The sequence below is a fragment of the Palaemon carinicauda genome, chromosome 7 (assembly GCF_036898095.1).
Source record: "Palaemon carinicauda isolate YSFRI2023 chromosome 7, ASM3689809v2, whole genome shotgun sequence".
NCBI classification, from domain to species: domain Eukaryota; kingdom Metazoa; phylum Arthropoda; class Malacostraca; order Decapoda; family Palaemonidae; genus Palaemon; species Palaemon carinicauda.
In genome coordinates, this window is record NC_090731.1 from 61,404,550 (window position 1) to 61,428,534 (window position 23,985).

At 40.2% G+C, this 23,985-nt stretch overlaps 1 protein-coding gene across 2 annotated transcripts in view; it reads right to left on the reverse strand.

Annotated features, from left to right (window-relative positions):
• Window positions 1–23,985, reverse strand: part of LOC137643933 (pre-mRNA-splicing factor 38B-like) — a 53,095-nt gene that overhangs the window by 25,248 nt on the left and 3,862 nt on the right. For both annotated transcript variants that reach the window (XM_068376701.1, XM_068376699.1), the window contains exons 4-6: window positions 23,134–23,285; window positions 22,934–22,994; window positions 4,783–5,030 (exon numbers count right to left, since the gene is read on the reverse strand). In XM_068376701.1, the coding sequence (XP_068232802.1) occupies window positions 4,783–5,030; window positions 22,934–22,994; window positions 23,134–23,285 (461 nt within the window). The remainder of the gene's footprint in view (window positions 1–4,782; window positions 5,031–22,933; window positions 22,995–23,133; window positions 23,286–23,985) is intronic.

Below are 23,985 nucleotides of genomic sequence, written 5' to 3' on the forward strand. Positions count from 1 at the left end.
GAATAGTCCAAGTAGGCTATTTCTATCTTGCTTATTTGGTACTGGGCTGTCTCTGCAAAGTTATGCAGAGGATTGAGTATTCTTGAGTGAAGTGAGAATACAGCACAGCTCCAGGATGTGCAGCTATCAATGAATTCCAGCTGATGCTGGTTGAGGAATCATATATCGATAATTTTCAGGTACATTCAATAGTTTTTGTTATGTAAGGAAACAACTTAGATCATGGCAGTAATATTTGTACATAGCAGCTCCATTTGTAGATGAATTGAGAGGTATTTGTAAGGTTACGTTGATGTTATCCCCATGTAAGAGTGAAGGCATCCAATTCAAGGATAGACCCTAAGGTTGAGAAATTAAATTGTATTTCTACACAGTAAAAATATTATCTTTGAAAACATACATTAAAACAACAACTGTTCCCTTTCTATTATAATGACAATGTTGTGTATTAAATAGATTTCTTTAAAGATAAAAGGTTGTTGGGCTTTGTAAATGCAGTGATGAAGCTGAGAAGGTCCTGAGAAACAAAAAATTTAACAACTATAACTGCTGGCTTTTTCACGTGAGCTGAACACTCTTCCAGTCTTTAGCCATGTAAAAACTAAATAAGATGGTACTGGGATAAACCCATAGCTGCCCTCACCACAGTCTCAAAAATCTGGGTGCACTGTTGGCTACTATGAGAGAACTAGCCATGTTCCATTGCGTATATTAAGCAGCACACTTAATGAGGTAGGTTTCTTAGAGTTCAAGGTTATGGGTAAAGTTATTACCGCAAACCAAATACAAGATCATCCCTACAATCTCCTTGAGCAACATGAATATTAATGAAGAGATTCTCCACATTGAATGAGGTAATGATTTACTCAAAATAGTAGTGAAATATTGTACATCAAAATTCTAAATAGCATTACAGCCAGTCAAACTTACAAGCCTCAATATCAACATTTGTGTGTAAAGAAAACAGAAAAGTTACTTGGTTCAGGACAGAGCAACATTTTGGCACCTCAACCAAGCCATAGATACTAAAGTTATCATCAGACATTCTCTATTGTTAGGAACACCGCTCAGGTGGCACAATAGTATAAACTTGCAGTTAAATCAGCTTTATCTGACTTCAAGTGGTCTAATTACCTTAAAATAATAATAATCATAATGCTATTTAATGAAGGATGTAGCAGATGTGGTAGTTACTTTTTTTAATAACTGATAAATATTTCTATTTTTTTCTTCACTGGGATATTTCTCACAATCTCTCCAAAGTTAATAGAGAATGAAAGTGGAGATACTGAAGACTAGAATTTAACTTACCACTCACAATTACAATCATCATTTAAAACTACTTTAAAACATTTACCTTAGTATGAATAACAAGACACTGTATAACAATAAGTGCACTATCAGGTAGTTAAATATTCATGGAGATAAAGTGGTAAAAATTACATTATATGACCAACTGACGACCATGGACAGGATTAGCCACAAAGAGCCCATCAAAGATAAGAAAACTAACCCAAACATACTGGAACATTGAGAGTACCCTTTGAGAGCGCTTCATAGTAAAAATGTAACAAATATGTCATTTGTATTTTTCCTAACTACACCAATCTGAGTTCTTTAAAATAGAGAATGTCCCTTACCTACTGACGTAGGCTACTACAGTGATGTCATCGCTCAACACTACCAAGTGCCTCCTCAAATGTTCTCGAAATGGTTGCGTGCTCTTCTAGGACGATGTGCAGATGCTTCTCTTCTGACCACACTCCTGAGATGACCAAGTCAGTCGACACATCTGAGAACATTTACGTGTCTGGAGGTGGAGAGTCGAGAGAGATTCCCCCGGTGAGGTTTTCCTCATTCAGCCACCAGATAAGATTGTCCCAAGCCTCCTATCCCACTAGAGTAGGGAGGTTTCGGTGACCCCGGGTGGATAACCAGTGACCCTTCAAACAGCATTTAAGGGATCTCTGATGAAGGCACCCATAAAGTACTAGCTTTTCCAGTAAGGAAAGTTAACCAAAATAAAAACTGTCAGCACAGGGTGGACAAGTTGTGGTACCAACTTGAAAGTACTTCAGCCTTTTCTGAGTTATGAGATTAGACAAGTCAATACAATAGTCAAAACACATCAACGTATATATCCCTTGTAAATGGACCCAAGCTGCTACCAGGTTGAACACCTTGGGAGCAGTACATAGTTTAAAGTGCAGAATCTTGAATTGGTACACTGTACCACAGAGTGGAGGTATTTCCAACAGGACTGATGAATGGGTACTTTTTAGTATGCATCCTTCAGATCCACTGAAAGCATGAAGTTTTCTTCTCTGATGGAAATCAGGAAAAAACTTATTGTTTCCATCCTAAACTGACTGTAGAAGGCCGGAGACATGTCTTAAACCTCTTTGAACTCGTTCTTTTTCAACATAACTTCCACCTCTGTCAACTTTTGCTGATATTAGAGGATCGGTCGAGATGGGGAGGAGAGCGGCCCCCAGCCAAAAAAGGTAATAAAAAACCACCACAATCACTACCCATACCTTGGCACCATGTCTGCCAGGTTGCCCAATGGACAGACAGTCATTCACCTGCTCGAGAAAGCAGGAAAGGGGAGTTGCTGTCATTTGTGTATTACTCTCTCTTCCCTTTTCCAGCCAACCACTTCCTGGAGGGACTAGGTTGGGTAGCTCAAAAGGATGGTGCATGCACGGGCTCCCTTTTGATGGAGGCAGCTTCAGGCGGTCCTGATCAGGGTCTAGGAAAAGCCACTGAAGCCTTCCTTACACATGATCCCACAGGTACGGCCACAGATCCATTCAAAGGGTCGGACCATTGAGGGAGTGTGCGCACTGGATCACGACATACTACAAAACAGTTCTCCACTATCATGTGCATGTGACTCCTCGGAATGTGACAGCCGCCTACACAGACGTGTTATGGAGTGTCAAAACTACTTCTGAACCAACTTGTTTTTATAATCAGGACACCAAAGCATTCCTCCTCTTCAAAACCAAGTTAGCCCACTGGTTCAGTGACTGGTGTGCTAAGAAGGTCACTGCCTTTCCACCAGACAATACAAGACTCTTGTACTTCTCCAAAGTCCTGGCTGGATGAAGCAAGGGTTCATTACATGGAACCACTCTGGTGCAGTTCAACCCCTCAGAAAGAGATATTGTCATAAGGAACCCTCTCCTTATGGTTACAAATAGCCTTCCTGTGCCCCTTCTACTACTTCTTTAAGAATGAGTGTAAGAATCAAACTCGGGAGTAAAAGAGGAGGACGAGGAAGAGGAATATGAAGAGGAATGGAAATAAGATGTTTCTTCACCTTACCAACCCACACCTCAGGCTTTAAATGCAGAGAAGTCAAGGTTTGTGCGACCATTGACAATGAAGCTCCCCCAAGAGGAAGGGAACCACAATGGTTGCTCCAACAGGCACCAACACTGGGGAACACTACCACACGGGGAATTGATAGGCACACTAACTGGGGCTTGCAACACATACACAGGAACTGGCATCACAGGCAAAGAGCAGGAGGGGGGTACAAGCCTTAGAAACATGGGTATAAGGGTTGGTGTGACATCAGGCACCTGGGTAACACACTGATTACTCAGGGCCTGGAGCCAGCTTACGTCCAACATTGGTAACGACACCAACTTGTGCTGCAGCCTGCTTTTCCACAAACACTGGCATACTTAAAGGGGAGTCATCCTTAACAGTCCTTTTGGGTTTGGGGACCAAAGGGGGATATTACAATTAAGGTCTCTGCCATTGGTTTCACTACCGCATCCGCACATGAAATCACACGAGTCAACCACCAGAGACACTGGCACTGGTGACACTATGGGCGAGGTAGCCTTACCTACCAGCCCCCTCAAAGGATATAAAGGGCCACGGCATTACTTAGGTAAAACTAATTGTTGGAAGTCTACGCAACAAATGGAGAAGAGCTTCCAAGCTCTGTTGGGGTGCAGCGATCACTAGGACGACGCCATACACAACCAAGCCAGAAAAACCTGCTGACACAATTCCAAGCCACCCTTTCACTAGCAAGTATGAATCTCTTGCTTAATATCCACTACCAACAGCCAGCATTCACTTCTGAAAAGTAAAGGATCAAAGCCTTTGATTAGGTACCAACGGCATGTCCATACTCATTGCGGCAAAGGACAACAGTGAAGACCATTTGACAGGTGAGTGTGTGGGGCTACTCGCCTGTTGTTAACAGCCTTGTTAGGAAGTTCAATGTCTAGTACAGTTGCGCTGAAGACAATCCCTATTTTAAAGAACGAAATGTTTGTAAACACGTAGGAACATACATAGTTCTGCAACTTTACTTAGAGTTAATTTGTACCTTTCAGTAATAAGCACTTCCAAGGGTTTTAAGCAAGAGTTATTGTCACATTGCTAAGAATCAGAGAAACATCCCTGTGGGAGAAAGAAAGAAAATTAGAAGAAACTAAAAGTAAATTGAAAAGTAACTGACGTATCTAATGCAATTTCCTAGGGTAAAATTTGTTCCCAATACTGTCTACTAATAATATCAACTAAAATGTCCTTGTAAGATTAATATTAGTCACAATTAATTAAGCAATTATATCACCATCAAAACCTAATTATAACAATGTTCTAGTATTCTCCAACCACAGTAAAATATCCTGCAAATACAGTATCCTAAATAAATCTTGGATTCACTTAAATTTCTGGAATTACTTAATAAGAAAGAGAAAGAATTACTTAGCGTAAGAATAAACACATTCATTAACAAAAAAATTCACTGACCTTGTTTGTTCTTCACCTCCACCTCCAGTTCCATATCGGTCACCTTTCCCCTGTGCTGCATACGCTCCCACGGGCGGATTCTGTGGTTTACTGGCCAAACGATCCGCCAGCTTCTTCTCTAAATCTTTCTGAATGGGCACAGGGATGCGAGGGAAAAGTGTGGAGTACCAGTCAAGCTTGGAGAGCATGTGTCGCACCATCTGACCAACGGTGGTTGTCTGGCCTCCCCCGGCTCGTACATCTATGTCCTGAGGAAGAGAAAAAGCATCATCTAAATTAAATTATCACAAGAAAGAGAAATAACTACTGTATTCATGAAGCAGGACAGTACTAAATCCATTACAGTATTCCTAAATTGGCACTACAAAAAAAAAAAAAAACTTAGGATTTAAACACCATAATTCTCTGAAATTACATGTGAAACACAGACATCAGTAAATTAAATCCAGATTTTCTGCCTCTCCAGGCCAGAATATGGGTCTAATTTATGTCACTTTTCTTATCTTTGGCAAAACCAAACAGTTCATCAAAAAAGATAAAATGGGATTCATGAGAGAAAAGTTAACTTTAGAATAAAATCACACATTGCATATCAGTGTTTTGCTTAGTAATTTAAAGGTACAAAAAATGGGCACTTTCTAACACAGGTACAACTTTGTTAAAAAAACTAGAAATCAGACAAACTTCCATCCATAAAAATGTAAAAATTTCCAAGTCTCTTTCTTTGACTGTATATTTGTATGTGTACTCTCACAATCTTTTATCACTATCTTTCCCCAACACTTGAATATCTATCAACCATTCACAATGGTTAACTGAAAAGATAAAAAATTATAGGTTTAAACCTAAAGGCTATAATGATATCCAAAATGTGTAGCAACACTAATAATGTTTAACTATCGTTTATCCATGAAAAATTAATTATTTCCCCAAACTATGAATATGAAGAATGCAAAATTGACGAAATAAATGTTTATTCCTTAACCGTTCCTTATAACTTGAACTTTAAAGAAACACTTCATTCAACAATAATTGTTTTCCATAACATATATATTACTTATTTTCACATGTACCACAATACCTATAGTCAATTTCTTTTAGCGATGCAGATTGCACCGACTCACAGCGGTGCCCTTTTAGCTCGGAAAAGTTTCCTGATCGCTGATTGGTTGGACGAGATAATTCTAACCAATCAGCGATCAGGAAACTTTTCCGAGCTAAAAGGGCACCGCTGCGAGTCGGTGCAAATCTGTCTCGATAAAAGAAATGGACTATAGTCAAGGTATAGTATACCATATAGTTTCTTTTCAACTCAAGTGTAGCAGGAGATCTCTATTAATAATTGGAGTTGGAGTGGGTAATCCCCTGTCTCCTCTTTTTTCCTATCTACAAACTGAATTTATGGAACCTGGATTTTTGGACCCAGTGCTGGAACCTGGAAGGCCATAAGAAAAAAGGACTGGAAGACGTGAATTACATTAAAAACAAATCTTTGTTTCTTTTCTACCCTTTATGTTATGTACTTACATCACCACTTGTATAATCTTCACTATGATTCTGTTAAAATTATGAGTATTTAACACCGCATCTTGAAGCACGCTCAGCGGTTGGAATTTGTTCAAGCACTTATGGCTGCACAGATAAGAGATTAGGATGGTGGCTAGTTGCTTACTTACAACTAATGGACTCTACTTAGAAACTCCATTCCTCAAGCTATGGGATATGAAGAACAAATTTCTCTTCGATCTTCCTATAACAATATACCCTACTCATTGGTAACTGTGGCCCTACTAGATTAAAGTTACTATTACACTCAACCTATCTGCTCTTAAATCACCCCAGGTGTACTCATTTAAAGTTACTATTGCACTCAAGCTTGCCTGCTCTTAGCAGTAAAATTTTGGCAATTCATAGGAACACTTAACTTTTTGGGGTAGGATTTTTAACCATTCAAGACCCAAGGGAAAAAAAAATAATTTTCATCCTTAGACTCTACTCTGAATAAAAAGTTATAATTGTAATGGACTCACAAGTCACAAATATTATTTTAAGCTCTAATATGTCAACAATAAAAAATAAGATGGTTTGAGGTAAAAAGATGGTCTAGGAAAGATATATATATATATCTAACACATTAACCCTGGAAGTGCACTAAATAACGCATCCATATTCTCAAACATCACACAGTTTGAGGTTTTGGTAGAATGAATGGCTTGGCAATATCATGATAAAAAACAATGTCCAGTTCCACCTACTCAAATTCAAAACACACTAAAAGAAAAATTGTACAGACAACTTGATTACTTGACAATTATGTAAACAGTCCAACTGCAATCAATATTAAGTAATTTGGAAAAATTCCAGATTGTTTGGAAGAAAAATCTGATTCCACTCTATTTTATTCAGCTTCCGAGAAGACGTCACAGTCAACAGAAGTGACCATGTGAAATCACAGGTCCCTAAGGCCTGGCCGCTAAAGGTGCCACATTGTCTGCACTTAGCCCTGTAATGCCTCCATTGCTCAAAATGCTTGGAACCAATACAAAATCTTATCTCCTAGACTACAGGACAATCAAAAGCTTGCTTATCATCAGCCTGAGACCTTTTCAATTGATGAAACTAAGCCAGATGCCTTTAACAATGCCTTTCACTGTACCTGATCCGCCCCTATCTTATCTCCAAATAAATATAGTACACATAATGGTAGAATTAGTTAAGCTATAAGCTACAATACTGTATTACCTTCTGTTTGACTGTTCTAAAAGGCAGTTGATTATAAGCCTGTATGCTTAAAGGTTACTGAATAATTAGATTAGAAAATTCTTTGGATGCATTATTCATACTGATGGCATCAATTCACAGTATTTACATAACCGAGAATATGCAGTACAAAATAAAGTTAATAATTGATTGTATTATTCTGAATTTCTTATTACTTGGCTCAACCTAGATAATAGGCTTTAGATCAGCTTTGAAAACAATGGATATGGAAAGAACTGCTCTAAGAGGATTTGACAAGACAAGGGCTTAAATGATAGGAATATAGAAGGGGAAAAAATTCAACTCTTCACTTTGGAACACTACTAGGATAGGAAAATGGAAAGAAATGTTCAAAAACTGAATAACAGAGCAATTGACAATTACCTAGCACTAGCCACTTGTAAAATTTTAGAGTGATAAGTACAAATAAAAACACCATAATTCTATTCATAACAATATATCAGGCATAACTATAACCACCTCATAAAAGGTAGCTTCATGCATGTGCTTCGTAAAGTAGCTACAGTATTTTAAGTAGCATTGGATGTAAGTAAAGAGTACTGTACATAAGTCACTGTCCAAAAATGGAGCTGTAATTTTCAATCAATGACATGCCCAGAATTGGTTGAATATCAGACATAAATTTAATTACAAATTAATTATTTTCTCTAAGTAAAAAATGTGGTGAGATTATCTAAGTGATTTGAGAAATCTACCAGACTAACTGAAAATAGCTTTGAACAGAAATGTAAATGGCAAAACTTGAAACTTTAGAAATATCTGATTTGCGTGTGCACAACTGAATTATAAATTATGAGAATATTAACCAAATAAGAGATGGTCTTAAGGCTAAAAAGAAAGTGGGACTAATATATTTCACAACAGCATTTGGGTTTCTGTTAACATAATTAAAAGCAAAGCATAACCAACTTAGTCTTCCTTACTTCTTTGCATGACTGCAACACAAAAACATATTCAAAATGAAGTCATAATACCTCGTTGCAAAATGCCTAAAAAGATTCAAGATATCAAATTAAGAGCAAACTTTGGTGGCTTTGTCAAAGGAGGTGGAACTCCTTCTCAAATACTGTAGTCTTAAAAAGAGTAATTTTAGACCAAACATTCTCATTAAATCCAATTTAGGGGGTTCCGATACCCAATTGCAAAGAATGTTGCCCTTAAGAAGATACACGAAGTTCCCTAATACCGGCATAGAGAGAGTAATCCATTCCAAGGATATGTGTGAAATATCAACTGGAAATAAGCTACTTCCCCAGCTAAAACAACCAGATTTCTTGGTTCTTGAATGATTTGTTAAATGGTCTAGATTGTTCATCCGACATGTCTTCTTTTGTTGAACAGTATCTGTTTAACTTTTCAAAGTCTAATTTATCTAATGAGGACATTTTCCTCAGCAGTTAGATGCCAAAGATCAATATAGTATTCAGAATTCACTCCCTTATTACACAAACATTATAAAAACAGTTAAGATATAAATGCTACCCCTTATCAAGTTCCTTTACTTTAGAATAACCATTACTAATATTTTCCAAATGGTATATAGTTTTCCATTCCTAATAGTTTCCTCAAGATAAAAAAAAAACATTGAATTCTTACAGCAATTATAGAAATATAAATAGTAATTCAAATTGGATGAAACTTCTTATGAGATGAACAATACACAATACCCATTTTATACTTTTACTGATTTGAATGAATACCGAATGAAATTGCCAAAAAGAAGAAAAGAACACTGAAGGTCCAAACGGATATTCAAGAATTATGCCATGAGATTATATAAAGTATAGCAAAGTAAATGTAAAAGTGACATCAAAACCATCAAAAGCTTTCAATAAAATCAACAGCTGTCTCAGGAACATACATAAATTTAAAAAAACAAGCAAGTTTTTATCATGGTCCTAGCATTAACCCTGTATGAATAAAATAATTCTTGGATAACAAAATTTAGTTATACAAAAATTACTAAAAGTATTTCTAAACTTATGATGAAAACCTCACAATGGACCATAATGCCATAAAACCTTTGATACATGCTGAATAAACTCAAAAGGAATATACAGTAACGATAAATAACAAGAGACTGGCTACTGTTAACACTGATAGAGTATGGAGAAAAGGAGGAACTGATTACTTAGCTGAATATGTATATAAAAACCACACTACTATATATATTGACTAAGAAGAATTTGAATCAACCCTTGGCATACTTCTACAATAATCAACCCTCATTATACTTACATTATCAAAAGGTAAAAAAATATAAAAATGAACTGTACCAGAATTGGTCTATCACCTATTCCTAAGATTGTTGTGCTGATCCAACAATAATTTGCCTAAAGGGAAATCTGCCTATCAAAATGATCAAATGTCAAAACATTACATATTGAAAGCTTCAATAATCCCTAAAAGGAAATAACCACTCTAAGCTATTAATGATAACAAGTTTGTTTCCTTGCATGTACCAGCATTTTTCCGTACAGCTAACATGATAAAATTCTCGGGTAAAAACCTGTAGTGGTCAAACCCAGAGGTCACTTGATGTTCACGAGGCAGCCGCCCAACACTTCTTATCCTGGAGAGAACAGCAAGGTTAATCCCCTGTACCCAACAACTACTTGGCAAATTCAATTCAAATTTATCCTTTTAGAATCAACTGTGACCACAACTTTTAAGAAACAAATCATCAAATCTTTGCTTGAGTCATTCTCTAAGTTAACATCAAGGAATTCATAAATAAACAGCTTGAGTCATTCTCAAAGTTTACATCAAGGAATTCATAAACAACAGAAGAATATCTGTGAGACTGCATTATACATTTAAAGTCATTTCAAGAAAAATCATATCAACAACAAACAGCTGTATTATATTGAGTAGCATTCCTAGCCTGAATATTACTAGTACTGTACTGTATAATGCATAAAAGAAGTACCATCAAAGCCATAAAATTACATAAATTCATTTAGGTCCATGATAACTAGTGAACTAAAAATAAAATATGAAACCCCCCCTTTTTTGTCATGCAACAAAATACAATAAAAGACAAAAAAGTTGATGTTTACTCACCGTAATGTATGTGGATGCTGTTCCACTGCCGTACCACCACCAGATCATGTAGGAAAGGATAAGGTTTGGGACAATAGGAGATGGGGGACTCAAGGAACAATCCAAATATGTCTCTACAAGCAATAAGATTTAGAGCAATCAAACCCAATAATACTTCCAACTCTGGAGAACAGGGCCACTAAGTGAGGAGAGTCAACAGCACATTTTACACGGTTTACTTTAGGGCTCAACTATTTAGATTTCGTTTGAAAAGAGGGACCCTGGCATAAATTAATCCTGTTAGCATAATATAACCTCTGCTGCAAAGGACCAGATAAATCTACAAAAATTGAAATCAATTCAGAAACACCAAGTAAAACTATAAAAAAACCTATCAGATATTTTTCAAGAGCTATAAAAAAACCTATCAGATATTTTTCAAAAGAGCTAACATTAAAATTTATGCTATAATAACTCCCATCCTCACTGCACAAAACCGTAGTAAGCATAAGACCTTGAATACAAGCCCACAATTTCTTAGTAGTCTTAACACAGCACCAATGTTATGCTCTATGAACACCACACAAATACTTGAACAAATGGTAACCAATTATACTATTAAAATTATTGTGCCTTTTGCGACAATGTAGGCAGTGTAGCTGAATGGTCAGTAAGTATCCCAAGGCCTTATATCTTCCACCCTTTCAATTTCATCTCTTCCCCCTAGCTGACTAACTCCGCCTTAATTCAGTTTTGCATCTCACTTGAGCGAATCATTTGGACCAGTGTGAAAAAACAGAAATCTGATTCTTGTTCAAAAATTCTTTAAGTCTAACTTTCTTGACTTTTGCATTTTTTTTAAACTAACTAGTACTTAGCGGCAATAATAATTGTCAGAAATGCATGATAAACACAAAATAACCCGTTAGAAAGGTATTTTTATAGAAAAACTGAAAGCTTTACTAATAAAGGAATGCAGTTTTAAAATTAGTTTTTCTCTTTCTTTTCTTTGATCTAGACAAAATTTCCATCTCACCATTCTATGGTCACTTGACTTCAACTAGTTTAACACTGTTACATCTTTAACTAAACTAACATTTTCACCAATAATAAAATCTCAATTTAGCTTTTCCATGTCCATTTTTTATGGTTCTTTTTCTAAAAAAAAAATTGGTGTTCAAGATATTTAAATTGTTTCTCTCAGCAAATTCTACAAGCATGGCTCCTCTGTCATTTCTTCTGCCTACTCGAAATTTACTGCTGTAAACCTAGGGCCTTAGGATTATATACAGGTATATATATTTTACACGAGGTAGCACAAAAAATTGCTAAATACCAAAATAACCCTAATGACTTGATAAGTGCACTATACTTCAACAAAAATTAAAGAAAAAAATAAAAACGATAGTAAAACTAAATAATGCCATAAATAAATAACAAGGTTGCTGGATGATGATATACAATGTGACTCCAAAAGAGATAGGACCAGAGAAGTAAAAAATGATATTTTGATTATAAAATAAATTTTTGAATATACTTACCTGGTGAATATATAATAGCTGACGTCTCGGACGGCTCGACAGAAACACAAAAACTCGCGAGCGATCGCCATGAAGGTTGCGGGTGTGCCCACCAGCGCCAACTATCGGCCAGATACCGCATATACATGTAAACAGCTCCAGTTCTTCTCATCCCGCTGGGTCTCTATCGGGGAGGAAGGGGGGGCCTTTAATTTATATATTCACCGGGTAAGTATATTCAAAAATTTATTTTATAATCAAAATATCATTTTTAAATATTAAACTTAGCCGGTGAATATATAATAGTTGATTCACACCCATGGTGGTAGGTAGAGACCAGTATCAATACAGTTTACGGCGTATATGCTTAGAGTTTTTGACAGTTATATCATTAAAAAACCCAAATAAATATAGGTACCTGGTAAGGAAGCTGACTCTGACGATTACTCTGCCTTGTTAGTCCGCTTTCCTCACGAAGCCCAGCCAACCTCTCAGGATGCTGAAAGACTCCCAGGAGCTGAAGTATCCAGGGCGACAACCCATACAACAGGACCTCATCAAAACCCTTAATCTGGGCGCTCTCAAGAAATGACATTTGACCACCTGCTAAATCAACCAGGATGCGAAAGGCTTCTTAGCCTTCCTTACAACCCAAAACAAGATTAAAAACATTTCAAGAGACAGATTAAAAGGATATTGGAATTAAGGGAATGTAGTGGTAGAACCCTCACCCACTACTGCACTCGCTGCAATGAATGGACCCAGTGTGTAGCAGTCCTCATAAAGAGTCTGGACATCTTTTAAGTAAAATGACACGAATACCGACTTGCTTCTCCAAAAGGTCGCGTCCATAATACTTCGCAGAGATCTGTTTTGCTTAAAGGCCATGGAAGTTGCTATAGCTCTTACTTCGTGCGTCTTAACCTTAAGCAAGCAACGGTCTTTTTCACTCAAGTGAGAATGAGCCTCTCGGATTAAAAATCTAATAAAATATGACAAAGCATTCTTTGACATAGGCAATGAAGGCTTCTTAACTGAGCACCACAAGGCCTCAGATCCACCTCGAAGGATTTAGTCCAAGCTAAATAAAACTTCAGAGCCTAACTGGACACAGCACTCTTTCAAGCTCGTTGCCTACGCTCTCTCACAGGCAAGGTATATCAAATGACTTAGGCCAAGGACGAGAAGGCAGTTCATTTTTGGCCAAAAAACCAAGCTGAAGTGAACATGTGGCTTTATCTGTGGAAAAGCCGATGTTCCTACTGAAGGCATGGATCTCACTGACCCTTTTAGCCGAAGCCAAGCACACTAAGAAAAGAGTCTTGAGGGTGAGATCCTTCAGGGAGGCTGAATGTAATGGCTCAAACCTGTCGGACATTAGGAACCTTAGGACCACGTCTAAGTTCCATCCAGGAGTTGCCATACGACGCTCCTTAGAGGTCTCGAAAGACTTAAGGAGATCTTGGAGATCTTTATTATTGGAATGATCTAAGCCTCTATGTCTGAATACAGACGCCAACATGCTCCTGTAGCCCTTAATAGTGGGTGCTGAGAGGAAGCGAACATTTCTCAGATGTAGGAGAAAATCTGCGATTTGGGCTACAGAGGTACTGGAAGAGGAAATAGATGCTGACTTGCACCAGTCTCTAAAGACTTCCCACTTCGACTGGTATACTTTGATGGTAGAAGCTCTTCTAGCTCTCGCAATCGCTCTGGCTGCCTCCTTCGAAAAGCCTCGAGCTCTTGAGAGTCTTTCGATAGTCTGAAGGCAGTCAGACGAAGCGCGGGGAGGCTTTGATGAAGATCCCTTACGTGGGGCTGCCGTAAGAGATCTATCCTTAGAGGAAGACTCCTTGGAACGTCTACCAGCCATTGAAGTACCTCTGTGAACCACTCTCTCGCGGGCCAGAGGGGAGCAACCAACGTCAACCTTGTCTCTTCGTGAGAGGCGAACTTCTGCAGTACCTTGTTGACGATCTTGAACGGTGGGAATGCGTACAAGTCCAGGTGAGACCAGTCCAGTAGAAATGCGTCTATGTGGGTCGCCTCTGGATCTGGGACTGGCGAGCAATAGGTCGGGAGCCTTTTGGTCAACGAGGTGGCAAAGAGGTCTATGGAGGGTTGACCCCAAGTCGCCCAAAGACTCTTGCACATGTCCTTGTGGAGGGTCCATTCCGTGGGTATCACCTGACCTCTCCGACTGAGACAGTCTGCCAAGACGTTCAAGTCCCCCTGGATGAACCTTGTCAACAGGGAGATGCCTCGATTTTTTGACCAGATGAGGAGGTCCCTTGCGATCACGAACAGCGTGTAGGAGTGAGTGCCTCCTTGCTTGGAGATGTACGCCAAAGCTGTGGTGTTGTCTGAATTGACCTCTACCACTTTGTTTCGAAGAATGCTCTCGAAACTCATCAAGGCCAAGTGGACCGCTAATAGCTCCTTGCCGTTGATGTGCATGCTCTTCTGAACCGACGTCCAAAGACCCGAACATTCCCGACCGTCCAGAGTCGCACCCCAACCCAAATCCGCCGCGTCTGAGAACAACACGTGGTTTGGGTTCTTGACTGCCAGGGACAGACCCTCTCTCAGACTTATGTTGCTGTCCCACCAGTTCAGGCATGCTTTTACTGGCTCGGAGACAGGGATCAATACAGCTTCTAAAGTCTTGCTCTTGTTCCAGTGAGAGTCTAGATGGAACTGGAGAGGGCGAAGGTGAAGTCTCCCTAGCGAGACAAACTGCTCCAGGGATGACAGAGTTCCTACAAGGCTCATCCCACTTCTTACTGAACAACGGTCTTTCTTCAGCATGAGTCGGACTTTGAGCAGGGCTTGCTCTATTCGGGTGGCAGATGGAAAAGCCCGAAAAACTAGACTGCGAATCTCCATCCCCAAATAGAGAATCGTCTGGGATGGAATCAGTTGAGACTTTTCTAAGTTTACCAACAGTCCCAACTCCTTTGCCAGACCCAACGTCCAGTGTAGGTCCTGCAGACAGCGATGACTGGACGATGCTCTGAGAAGCCAGTCGTCCAAGTACAGGGAGGCTCGAATTCCCGATAAATAAAGGAATTTTGCCACATTCCTCATGAGCCTCGTAAACACGAGAGGAGCAGGGCTGAGGCCGAAGCACAGTGCTCGAAACTGGTACACCACATTCCTGTAAACAAACCTCAGATACGGTTGGGAATCCGGGTGTATAGGAATGTGGAAGTACGCATCCTGCAGGTCGAGAGAGACCATCCAGTCTCCCTCTCTAACCGCTGCTAGGACGGACTTCGTGGTCTCCATCGTAAATTTTGTTTTCGTAACAAAAAAGTTGAGCGCACTGACGTCCAGCACTGACCTCCAACCTCCCGTATGCTTTGGGACTAGGAAGAGACGGTTGTAAAATCCCGGTGATTGAAGGTCCGAGACTTTCACCACCGCTCCCTTCTCTAGCAACAGACACACCTGTTGATGTAGAGCTTGTCTCTTTGACTCCTCTCGATACCTGGGAGAGAGGTCTAGAGGAACTGTTACTAGAGGAGGTCTGCGTACAAAAGGTATTTTGTACCCCTCCTTGAGCAACAACACAGACTCTTGGTCTGCACCCCTCTTCTCCCAGGCCTGCCAGAAGTTGTTCAGTCTGGCCCCTACCGCTGTCTGAGGACGTGGGCAGTCAGACTCTGCCACGGGAGGACTTGGATCCTCTCCTCTTGCCTCTCTTTCCGTCGGTACGAGCGCCTCCCCTGCTGGGAGCTCTGCCACGAAAGGGCGGGATAAACCTAGACGCAGGAGTCTCGAATCTAGGTCTCACAACAAAAGATGAAGAAGGAGCTCCCTTGCGAGCAGAAGAAGCCATCAGGTCATGTGTGTCCTTCTGTACAAGCGAAGCAGCAATGTCCTTGATCAGCTGTTGAGGAAACAAGGCAGCCGATAAGGGAGCAAAGAGAAGTTCCGATCTTTGACAGGGAGTAACTCCTGCTGAAAGGAAAGAGCAAAGGGTTTCTCTCTTCTTCAGGACTCCAGACGTAAAGGTGGAGGCGAGCTCATTGGAGCCATCGCGGATGGCTTTGTCCATACAAGACATAATAAGCAAGGACACATCCTGGTCAGCAGACGAGATCTTCCTGCTTAATGCTCCTAGAGACCAATCTAAAAAGTTAAAAACTTCGAAGGCCCTGTAAACCCCTTTAAGGAGATGGTCAAGGTCCGAGGAGGACCAACAAATTTTAGAGCGTCTCATGGCCAGGCGACAGGGAGAGTCTACGAGGCTTGAGAAGTCACCATGGGCAGAGGCAGGGACTCCCAAGCCGAGAACTTCTCCCGTGTCATACCAGACGCTCGCTCTAGAAGCTAGTTTAAAAGGTGGGAAGGCAAAGGCCGTCTTCCCCAAACTGCTCCTGGTAACCAACCAGTCGCCTAGTAGACGTAAAGCCCTCTTAGAAGAGCGAGAAAGCACAAGCTTAGTAAAGGAAGGCTTGGCAGCAGCTAAGCCTAGCGCAAACTCAGACGGAGGCGAACAAGGAGCAGCAGTAACAAAATGATCTGGGAAAAGATCCTTAAAAACCATCATGATTCTCTTAAAATCCATGGAAGGTTGCGCAGTCTTAGGCTCTTCCACGTCTGATAAAACGTCCAAAGGATTATCAGTAGGCAAGGGATCAGCAACATCCTCATCTGAAGGAACCTCGTCCGACAATTGATGAGTCTCAAGCAAGGAAGAGACCTGCCGTGGTGGCAATGCTTGACAAGCAAAGTCCACACGCAAAGGAGCATCAGTAGCAGTCAAGGACGCTACGTCATGTAACTGCTTAAAGGACTGACCAGCAACAGCAACAGGAGCGGGAGGACGCTCGACGTCAAGTCGAGACTGCCTTGACTGCCTAGAGTGAGCAGTCAAAACAACCCTTGACTGCGGTGCTTGACGCTCAACGTCAAAACAAGGCAACTGAGCTGGTTGGCGAACGTCCTGAACGTCAACACGAGCATGCGGTGGCGGCTGAACGTCAACAAGCGGCTGAAAGTCAACACGGGACTGCATCGAGTGAGGCTCCAAGTCACGTGACTGACGTGACTTTGTAACGTCAACAGGACGAGTAAAGGCTCGTTTGGGCGGCTGAAGGCCAGGATCTCGATCAGCGTAACGGCGAGGATCATCGTGAACCTGCTCAACGGTATACTCCTCCATAAGGGAGGTAAGCTTATTCTGCATATCCTGCAGGACAACCCATTTAGGATCAACGGGAGTCGGTATGGGCCGAGACGATGGTAACGTCTGTGATGGCAAAACATTGCCTTTACTGAGACTCTCGGAGCCCGTGTTACGCTTTCGTTTAGGCGGCGAGCAGTCTTCCGATGACTGCACAGGGTCAGAGCTGTCCCAATGGCTACAGCCAGGACGCTGGACTTGTCCTGAAGGGACTGACTTCCGCTTTCAGGGTCTAGAAACTTTGCTCCAAGGTTTCTTTCGCGAGAAGCCTTCGGATGACGAGGAGAAAACCGCCTCGCTCGTCTTATGGTAGGGGCGGTCTTGACGAGACACGCCCAAAACCATAGAGGGAACGTCTGTTCGTTGGTTAGAGCCTCTCGTCCCCATAAGTCCTACGACATTACTTCTCCCTGGTGCATGGGAGCTTGCAAGAGGTCTTGGACTAGGAGAACGACAAGCACGAACAGACGAACCCTCGGTCGCAACACTAAAAACACTTTGCGCACTAATCACTTTATCCCCACGATTTTCTAATGTGGCACTCTGACACTTTAACACTTTCACATCCGCCATGAGTTGATTACGGTCCATTGCCAAAGACTCAACTCCCTCGCCCAACGCTTGAATGGCAAGCAACATATCCCGCATGGAAGGTTCATGAGTGCTAGTAGAAGGTTCAGGCACAACTACTACAGGGGAAGGATTAGGTTCAGGGGCATGGGAGGAGGAAAAATCTAATGATCTAGAGGAACTTCTCCTCACCCTATCTCTCTCAAGCTTACGAGAATACTTATCAAACTCTAGCCAGTCGAATTCCGAAAGTACCACGCACTCATCACACCGATCTCCTAATTGGCAGGTTTTACCCCGGCAATTAGAACACACGGTATGTGGGTCGAGAGAGGCCTTTGGAAGACGTTTATTACAATCCCTAGCATTACATTTACGAAATTTAGGAATCGGAGAAGGGTCAGCCATTTTGAAAAGTCAAAGAAAATCCAAAAACAATCCAAAGTCATCAACAATAAAATCTATCCAAAAAAGGGTTCAAGAGTTTTAATTGAAGATAAAAACACCTGCACTGCGAAAGCTCAAAACCAAAAAGAAGTACTTCACCAAGAATGACGAAAAACTCCAGGTCAACAGCGAGTAATGGAATCAACTTGTCGACAAGACCGACAGAGAAGAACTGGAGCTGTTTACATGTAGGAGTGATACCTCGGTACTCGACCATAATCCGTTCGAGATCCGTGTTCGACCTCCGATTTGTTCGAGTACCGAATTTTTTTTCCCCATAAGAAATAATGGTATATATTCTATTCCGTTCCCAAGCACTCGAACAGGCCCAAAATATTAATAAAACGTGTACCTAAACAACAATAATTATCTAAATGTGTATGAAATTGGTCAGAAAATCCTATAAAACAATTTTAAACCATTTACTGTACTAAAATAAAACAATTTTAAACCATTTTCTGTACTGTAGTGAACATACCTTTGAGCAGCGGTTCGATGGCATACAGGGATGGATGTGGAGAGGATGGAAGGGGGAGGTTACTGCTTGGAAGGAGAGTCCCCTTCCATGATGTGGCGGGGTAGTTCTCCTTCAGGAGTTATTTCTCTCTCCAATGAAAGGGTGGGCAGATCTATTTCAGGGGTTTCTTCTCTTCTTTGTCTCTTCTTTGGAGGAGAAACAGGCTTTGATGTAGCAGCTTTCTTTTCTTTTGTGAAAAACTGGTCTATTGTTAATTGTTTCTTCCTCCTCTGCAGTATTTTTCGAAAATGATACATGACACTATCATTAAACATATGCACTGCCCGGTTTGCTACTGCAATTTCTGGGTGGTATTTTTCAGCAAAAGCCTGCACATCTGCCCACTTGGAACAAATTTCATTGATGAGAGAACTTGGAACATCCTCCCTTACCTCATCCTCTTCTGAAGATTCCTGCTCCACAATCAGATCCTGCTGCTGTTGTTGTTGCAGGTGCAACAATTCCTCCACAGTCAACTCGGTAGAATGGCTTTCTACAAGCTCATCAATATCATCCTTGTCGACCTCAAGCCCCAAACTCCTGCCCATGACAACAATTTCCTCAACGACATCAGTGTCATCAGAAATTACAGGGGTAGCAGTGCTTGGACCCGCCTCTGGTTGGAAACCTTCAAACTCCCTCTCTGTGACACATGATGGCCACAGCTTACGCCAGGCAGAGTTCAATGTCCTATAGGTCACACCTCGCCAAGCTTGGTCAATCATGTTAACAGAGTTGAGGATGCTGAAGTGTTCCTTCCAGAATTCCTTTAGGGTCAACTTCGTGTCACTGGTCACTTCAAAACACTTTCTGAAAAGGGCCTTGGTATAGAGTTTTTTGAAGTTTGAAATGACCTGTTGGTCCATGGGCTGGAGTATGGGAGTAGTATTGGGGGGCAAGAATTTGATTTTGATAAAGCTGTATTCTTCTTTCAAGTCATCCTCGAGACCTGGAGGATGTGCAGGAGCATTGTCCATAACCAGAAGACATTTCATTGGCAAGCTCTTTTCAATGAGGTAAGCCTTAACCTGGGGGGCAAACACTTCGTTTATCCACTCAGTAAAGAATTGTCTTGTGACCCAAGATTTAGTGTTCGAGCGCCACATAACTGGTAGTGCACTTTTACAAATATTATTTCGTTTGAACACCCGGGGGTTGTCCGAGTGGTACACTAACAAGGGTTTGATCTTGCAATCGCCACTTGCATTTGCACACAGCAACAATGTTAGCCTATCTTTCATTGGCTTGTGACCTGGCATCTTCGTCTCGTCCTTGGTAATGTACGTATTGGCTGGCATTTTCTTCCAAAATAACCCAGTCTCATCACAATTAAAGACTTGTTGTGCGATCAAATTTTGTTCATTTATGTACCGATCGAATTCCCCCACGTATTTATCGGCTGCAATTTGATCCGAACTAGCTGCCTCCCCATGCCTAGTAACACGATGAATACCTGTTCTATTACGAAACTTTTCAAACCAACCCCTGCTCGCTTTAAATGTAAATGAATCACTTTCACTGGTACTCGGACTTTTCTTCACTAATTCTTCATAGATATGCAACGCTTTTTCACAAATGAACGCTTCACTAACACTTTCCCCGGCCAACTGTTTTTCTTTAATAAATATTAAAAGCAACTTTTCCATCTCCTCAATCACTTGTGGCCTTTGCTTAGTTACCGCCGTAACTCCCGTTGCAACATTCGCCTTCTTAATCATTTCTTTATGCTTTAAAAACGTAGAAATGGTCGACTTCGCCATTCCGTATTCTACCGCTAAATCGGACACTCGTACACCATTCTCATATTTCGCTATAATTTCCTTCTTCAACTCGATCGTTGTTCGCACTGTTTTCCTCTTCTCCTTCCCCTTAACACTCATTACTTTCTTGGGACTCATTATGAAAGCTAAAAAAGCAATTAAAAGCACTGAAAATCACTAAATCACAACGAATGCTGATCGCGCGTTGTCTGAGTGACGCTCTCGAGAGAACTGATGCTTCCCGAACAAGCGAGAGTGGCCGAGATGGCGCGATCATCACAAAGCCCATGCGGTCGTCACGTGTTCGGCTGGTCGAGTACCGAATTTTTGGTCGAGCACCGCAGCAAAAATTTCTCGAAAATTTTGGTCGAACTCCGAATTGTTCGAGTATAGAGTCGTTCGACTACCGAGGTATCACTGTTTATGCGGTATCTGGCCAATAGTTGGCGCTGGTGGGCACACCCGCAACCTTCATGGCGATCGCTCGCGAGTTTTTGTGTTTCTGTCGAGCCGTCCGAGACGTCAGCTATTATATATTCACCGGCTAAGTTTAATATTTAAAAATAGGCTTTTCAATGATATTAAAATGAAAATGAGTTTATTGGAGAAAGAATTGGGGAAAAGACAGAGCAAAATGTTTGAGATGAATAATTACCAAAGAGAAAAATAACAAATAGTCCTTATAGCATGACAAAAAAAAAAAGTCCATGCAAGAGATACTAGCGTTATTGGGTCCTTTGACTGGCTAGATAGTATTATATCAGATTCCTCTCTGGTTACAGCTCATTTTTTCTTTGCCTGCAAATACATCAATTAGCCTGGCCAATTCTTCACATATTCACCTCTCTTCTCATACACCTGTTAACACTAACATAACCAAAAAAATTCTTCTTCACTCAGGGGTTAACTACTTTACTGTAGTTGTTCAGAGGCTACTTTCCACTTGGTAAGAGTAAAAGACTCTTTAACTAAGGTAAGCCGATCTTCTAGGGGTAGGACACTCATAAAAAAAAAACCATTGTTCTCTATTCTTGGGTAGTGTCATGGCCTTGGTACCACTTTCTTGGGTTCGAGTTATCTTGCTTGAGGGTACAGCCAAAATTTATGATTAATAAAATTATCTTTGTCGTTGAGCTTTGGCCCCTAGAATTAAATTGGAAATTAGATGATGTTGACAGCAAAATTCTTAACTTCAAGATCAGAATGTATTACGAAGTTCATATCGTACATGACAGTACCTAATGAAAATGATGTTAAAATTGTTAGAAACTGTATTCACATCTTGTAGACCAAGAGTTTGATGGAACCATGAGAGGGGCAATCATATACACACATTGTACTGTAAATATAAAAGCATCAATAGCGACAAGTGATAAACAGACGAGTGAAGCAAACTCATTATGATGCACAAGATGTTAAGGAAAAAGCTGATGAAAATATTTTAATGATCATATGACACAAAAGCAAACCTCTTCTGAACTGCCGGCAAATAGAAGTCCTACGGGAAGTAAAATTGAAGGAGAGCATGGACACATGACAAACAGAAATCTAAAACAGATTTTAATGTATGAGAGAAGTGCAAAGCAAGTAAGCAAAATAAAAGATTTACGTGAAAGTTATTAAGGACACTTAAGTGGACTTCAGTGTACTTTAGTTACTGCTTTATACCTTATGGCTCACTTATCAGGGAATCATTTTGTTTTATAAGGCATATCATTTCCTGAATATTTTCATCAATCATCTTTTTAAACTTTGGATTAGTAACTGAATAAACAAAGAAATAATTGTGGCTACAAACTCTGTTGAGATTTGATAAATAAAGAACATCATTTCATTTACACCGGCACACACTACATTGTGTAATTCCAATTCCAGTGTCCTTATTTCATACCCTCAAGGCCTGTTTACATGACCTTCGTATATTCCAACCACAACCTTGCTCCTTTCCAACACAATAGTTTCCCAAAAGAAATGCATTAGTAGCATGAACATCCAGAGAATGCTGTTATTTGCATTATACAATAACAAATCTAACCATCTCCAAATGTAAAGCACCCTGTTGATGCTCAAGTATCAATTGTCAAATTTCTTTCATTGCTAAACACCCCTAATTATCTCAAAGTCCAATGCAGCAACATCTCTTCTTCAAATGGACATCAACATGCCCAGATTCCTGTCTCCAGAATTGGCATCAGTAGATGATCTAACACTAGCTTTGGCGCTGTACCATTACACGACATAATTCCTAAATATAGATTTACGAAAAAAGGATAGGAAGTAAGGAGGGAAGGGATAGGGCACTGGTGGTGGCGAGGACACTTACCTCCTCATCATCTAAGTAGGGCTCAAACCAATCCCACAAATCGGCTGGTGGCTGAGTGTACCTTGAAAAGGAGAAATCAAAACTTTTACTGATCACATATGACCTTTAGAGGCTGTGGCACAATGAACACTTTACTTTCATTAATAGCTAACAAGTGACTGGTTAACAAATCTCAAAACATGAAATTACTTTATACACACCTGATATACATAAATCCTAGTCCTCGAATATATGGTGAATCTCCGTGATTCAGGAGGCCGGTAACTTGCTTCCGGGACAAACGAAGTGTGTACAGCTTATACAAAATGCAAAACGCTGTAGACACAATACCTCCAGCTCCAACACCTCTTACCTGAAATAGTTACAAACAATTAATTCACTCTAGATTAAGTGCAACACAACATCTGTGACTTATTTCCTTTCCTCACTGGGCTATTTTTCCCTGTTGGAGCCCCTGGGCTTATAGCATCTTGCTTTTCCAACTAGGGTTGTAGCTTGGATAGTAATAATAATAATAATAATAATACAGAAACGCAAAACAGTAAATCACACCTCAAACACCTGTACACAGAATAGAAATTAAAACAAAGATAACATACCTCAAATTTGTAACTGGAAAAATGACAACAGAAATAATACCATGTACACCAAACTAAATGATAAGTAACTTAATTAAAAACTTCCATTACCTTCATCAAATTCTATATCTAGTACGTAAATTGACACATGTTTTTATCGATGAATAGCCTTACAAAACATTTGAAGCCATCTGCTTAAAAACTTATATATTTTAGCCTTTTTATACTATTCACTTAACACTAACACATACATTGACTGTGATTTATATAAATTTCTGGGTTCAAGGTTTAAATCTACAAGTCAACTGCAGAAATGTCTATCTCTGAAAAAAAACAAAATATTGAGCAATTTTGCTAAGGTGTACTGTCAAGAGTTATTTACAATCATAAACAGTGCAATAGAATACCAAATATTTACTCTCATTATGCTATGAAACAAAATTTTGAGCGAAGGTTAAAAGCATTACATTTTGT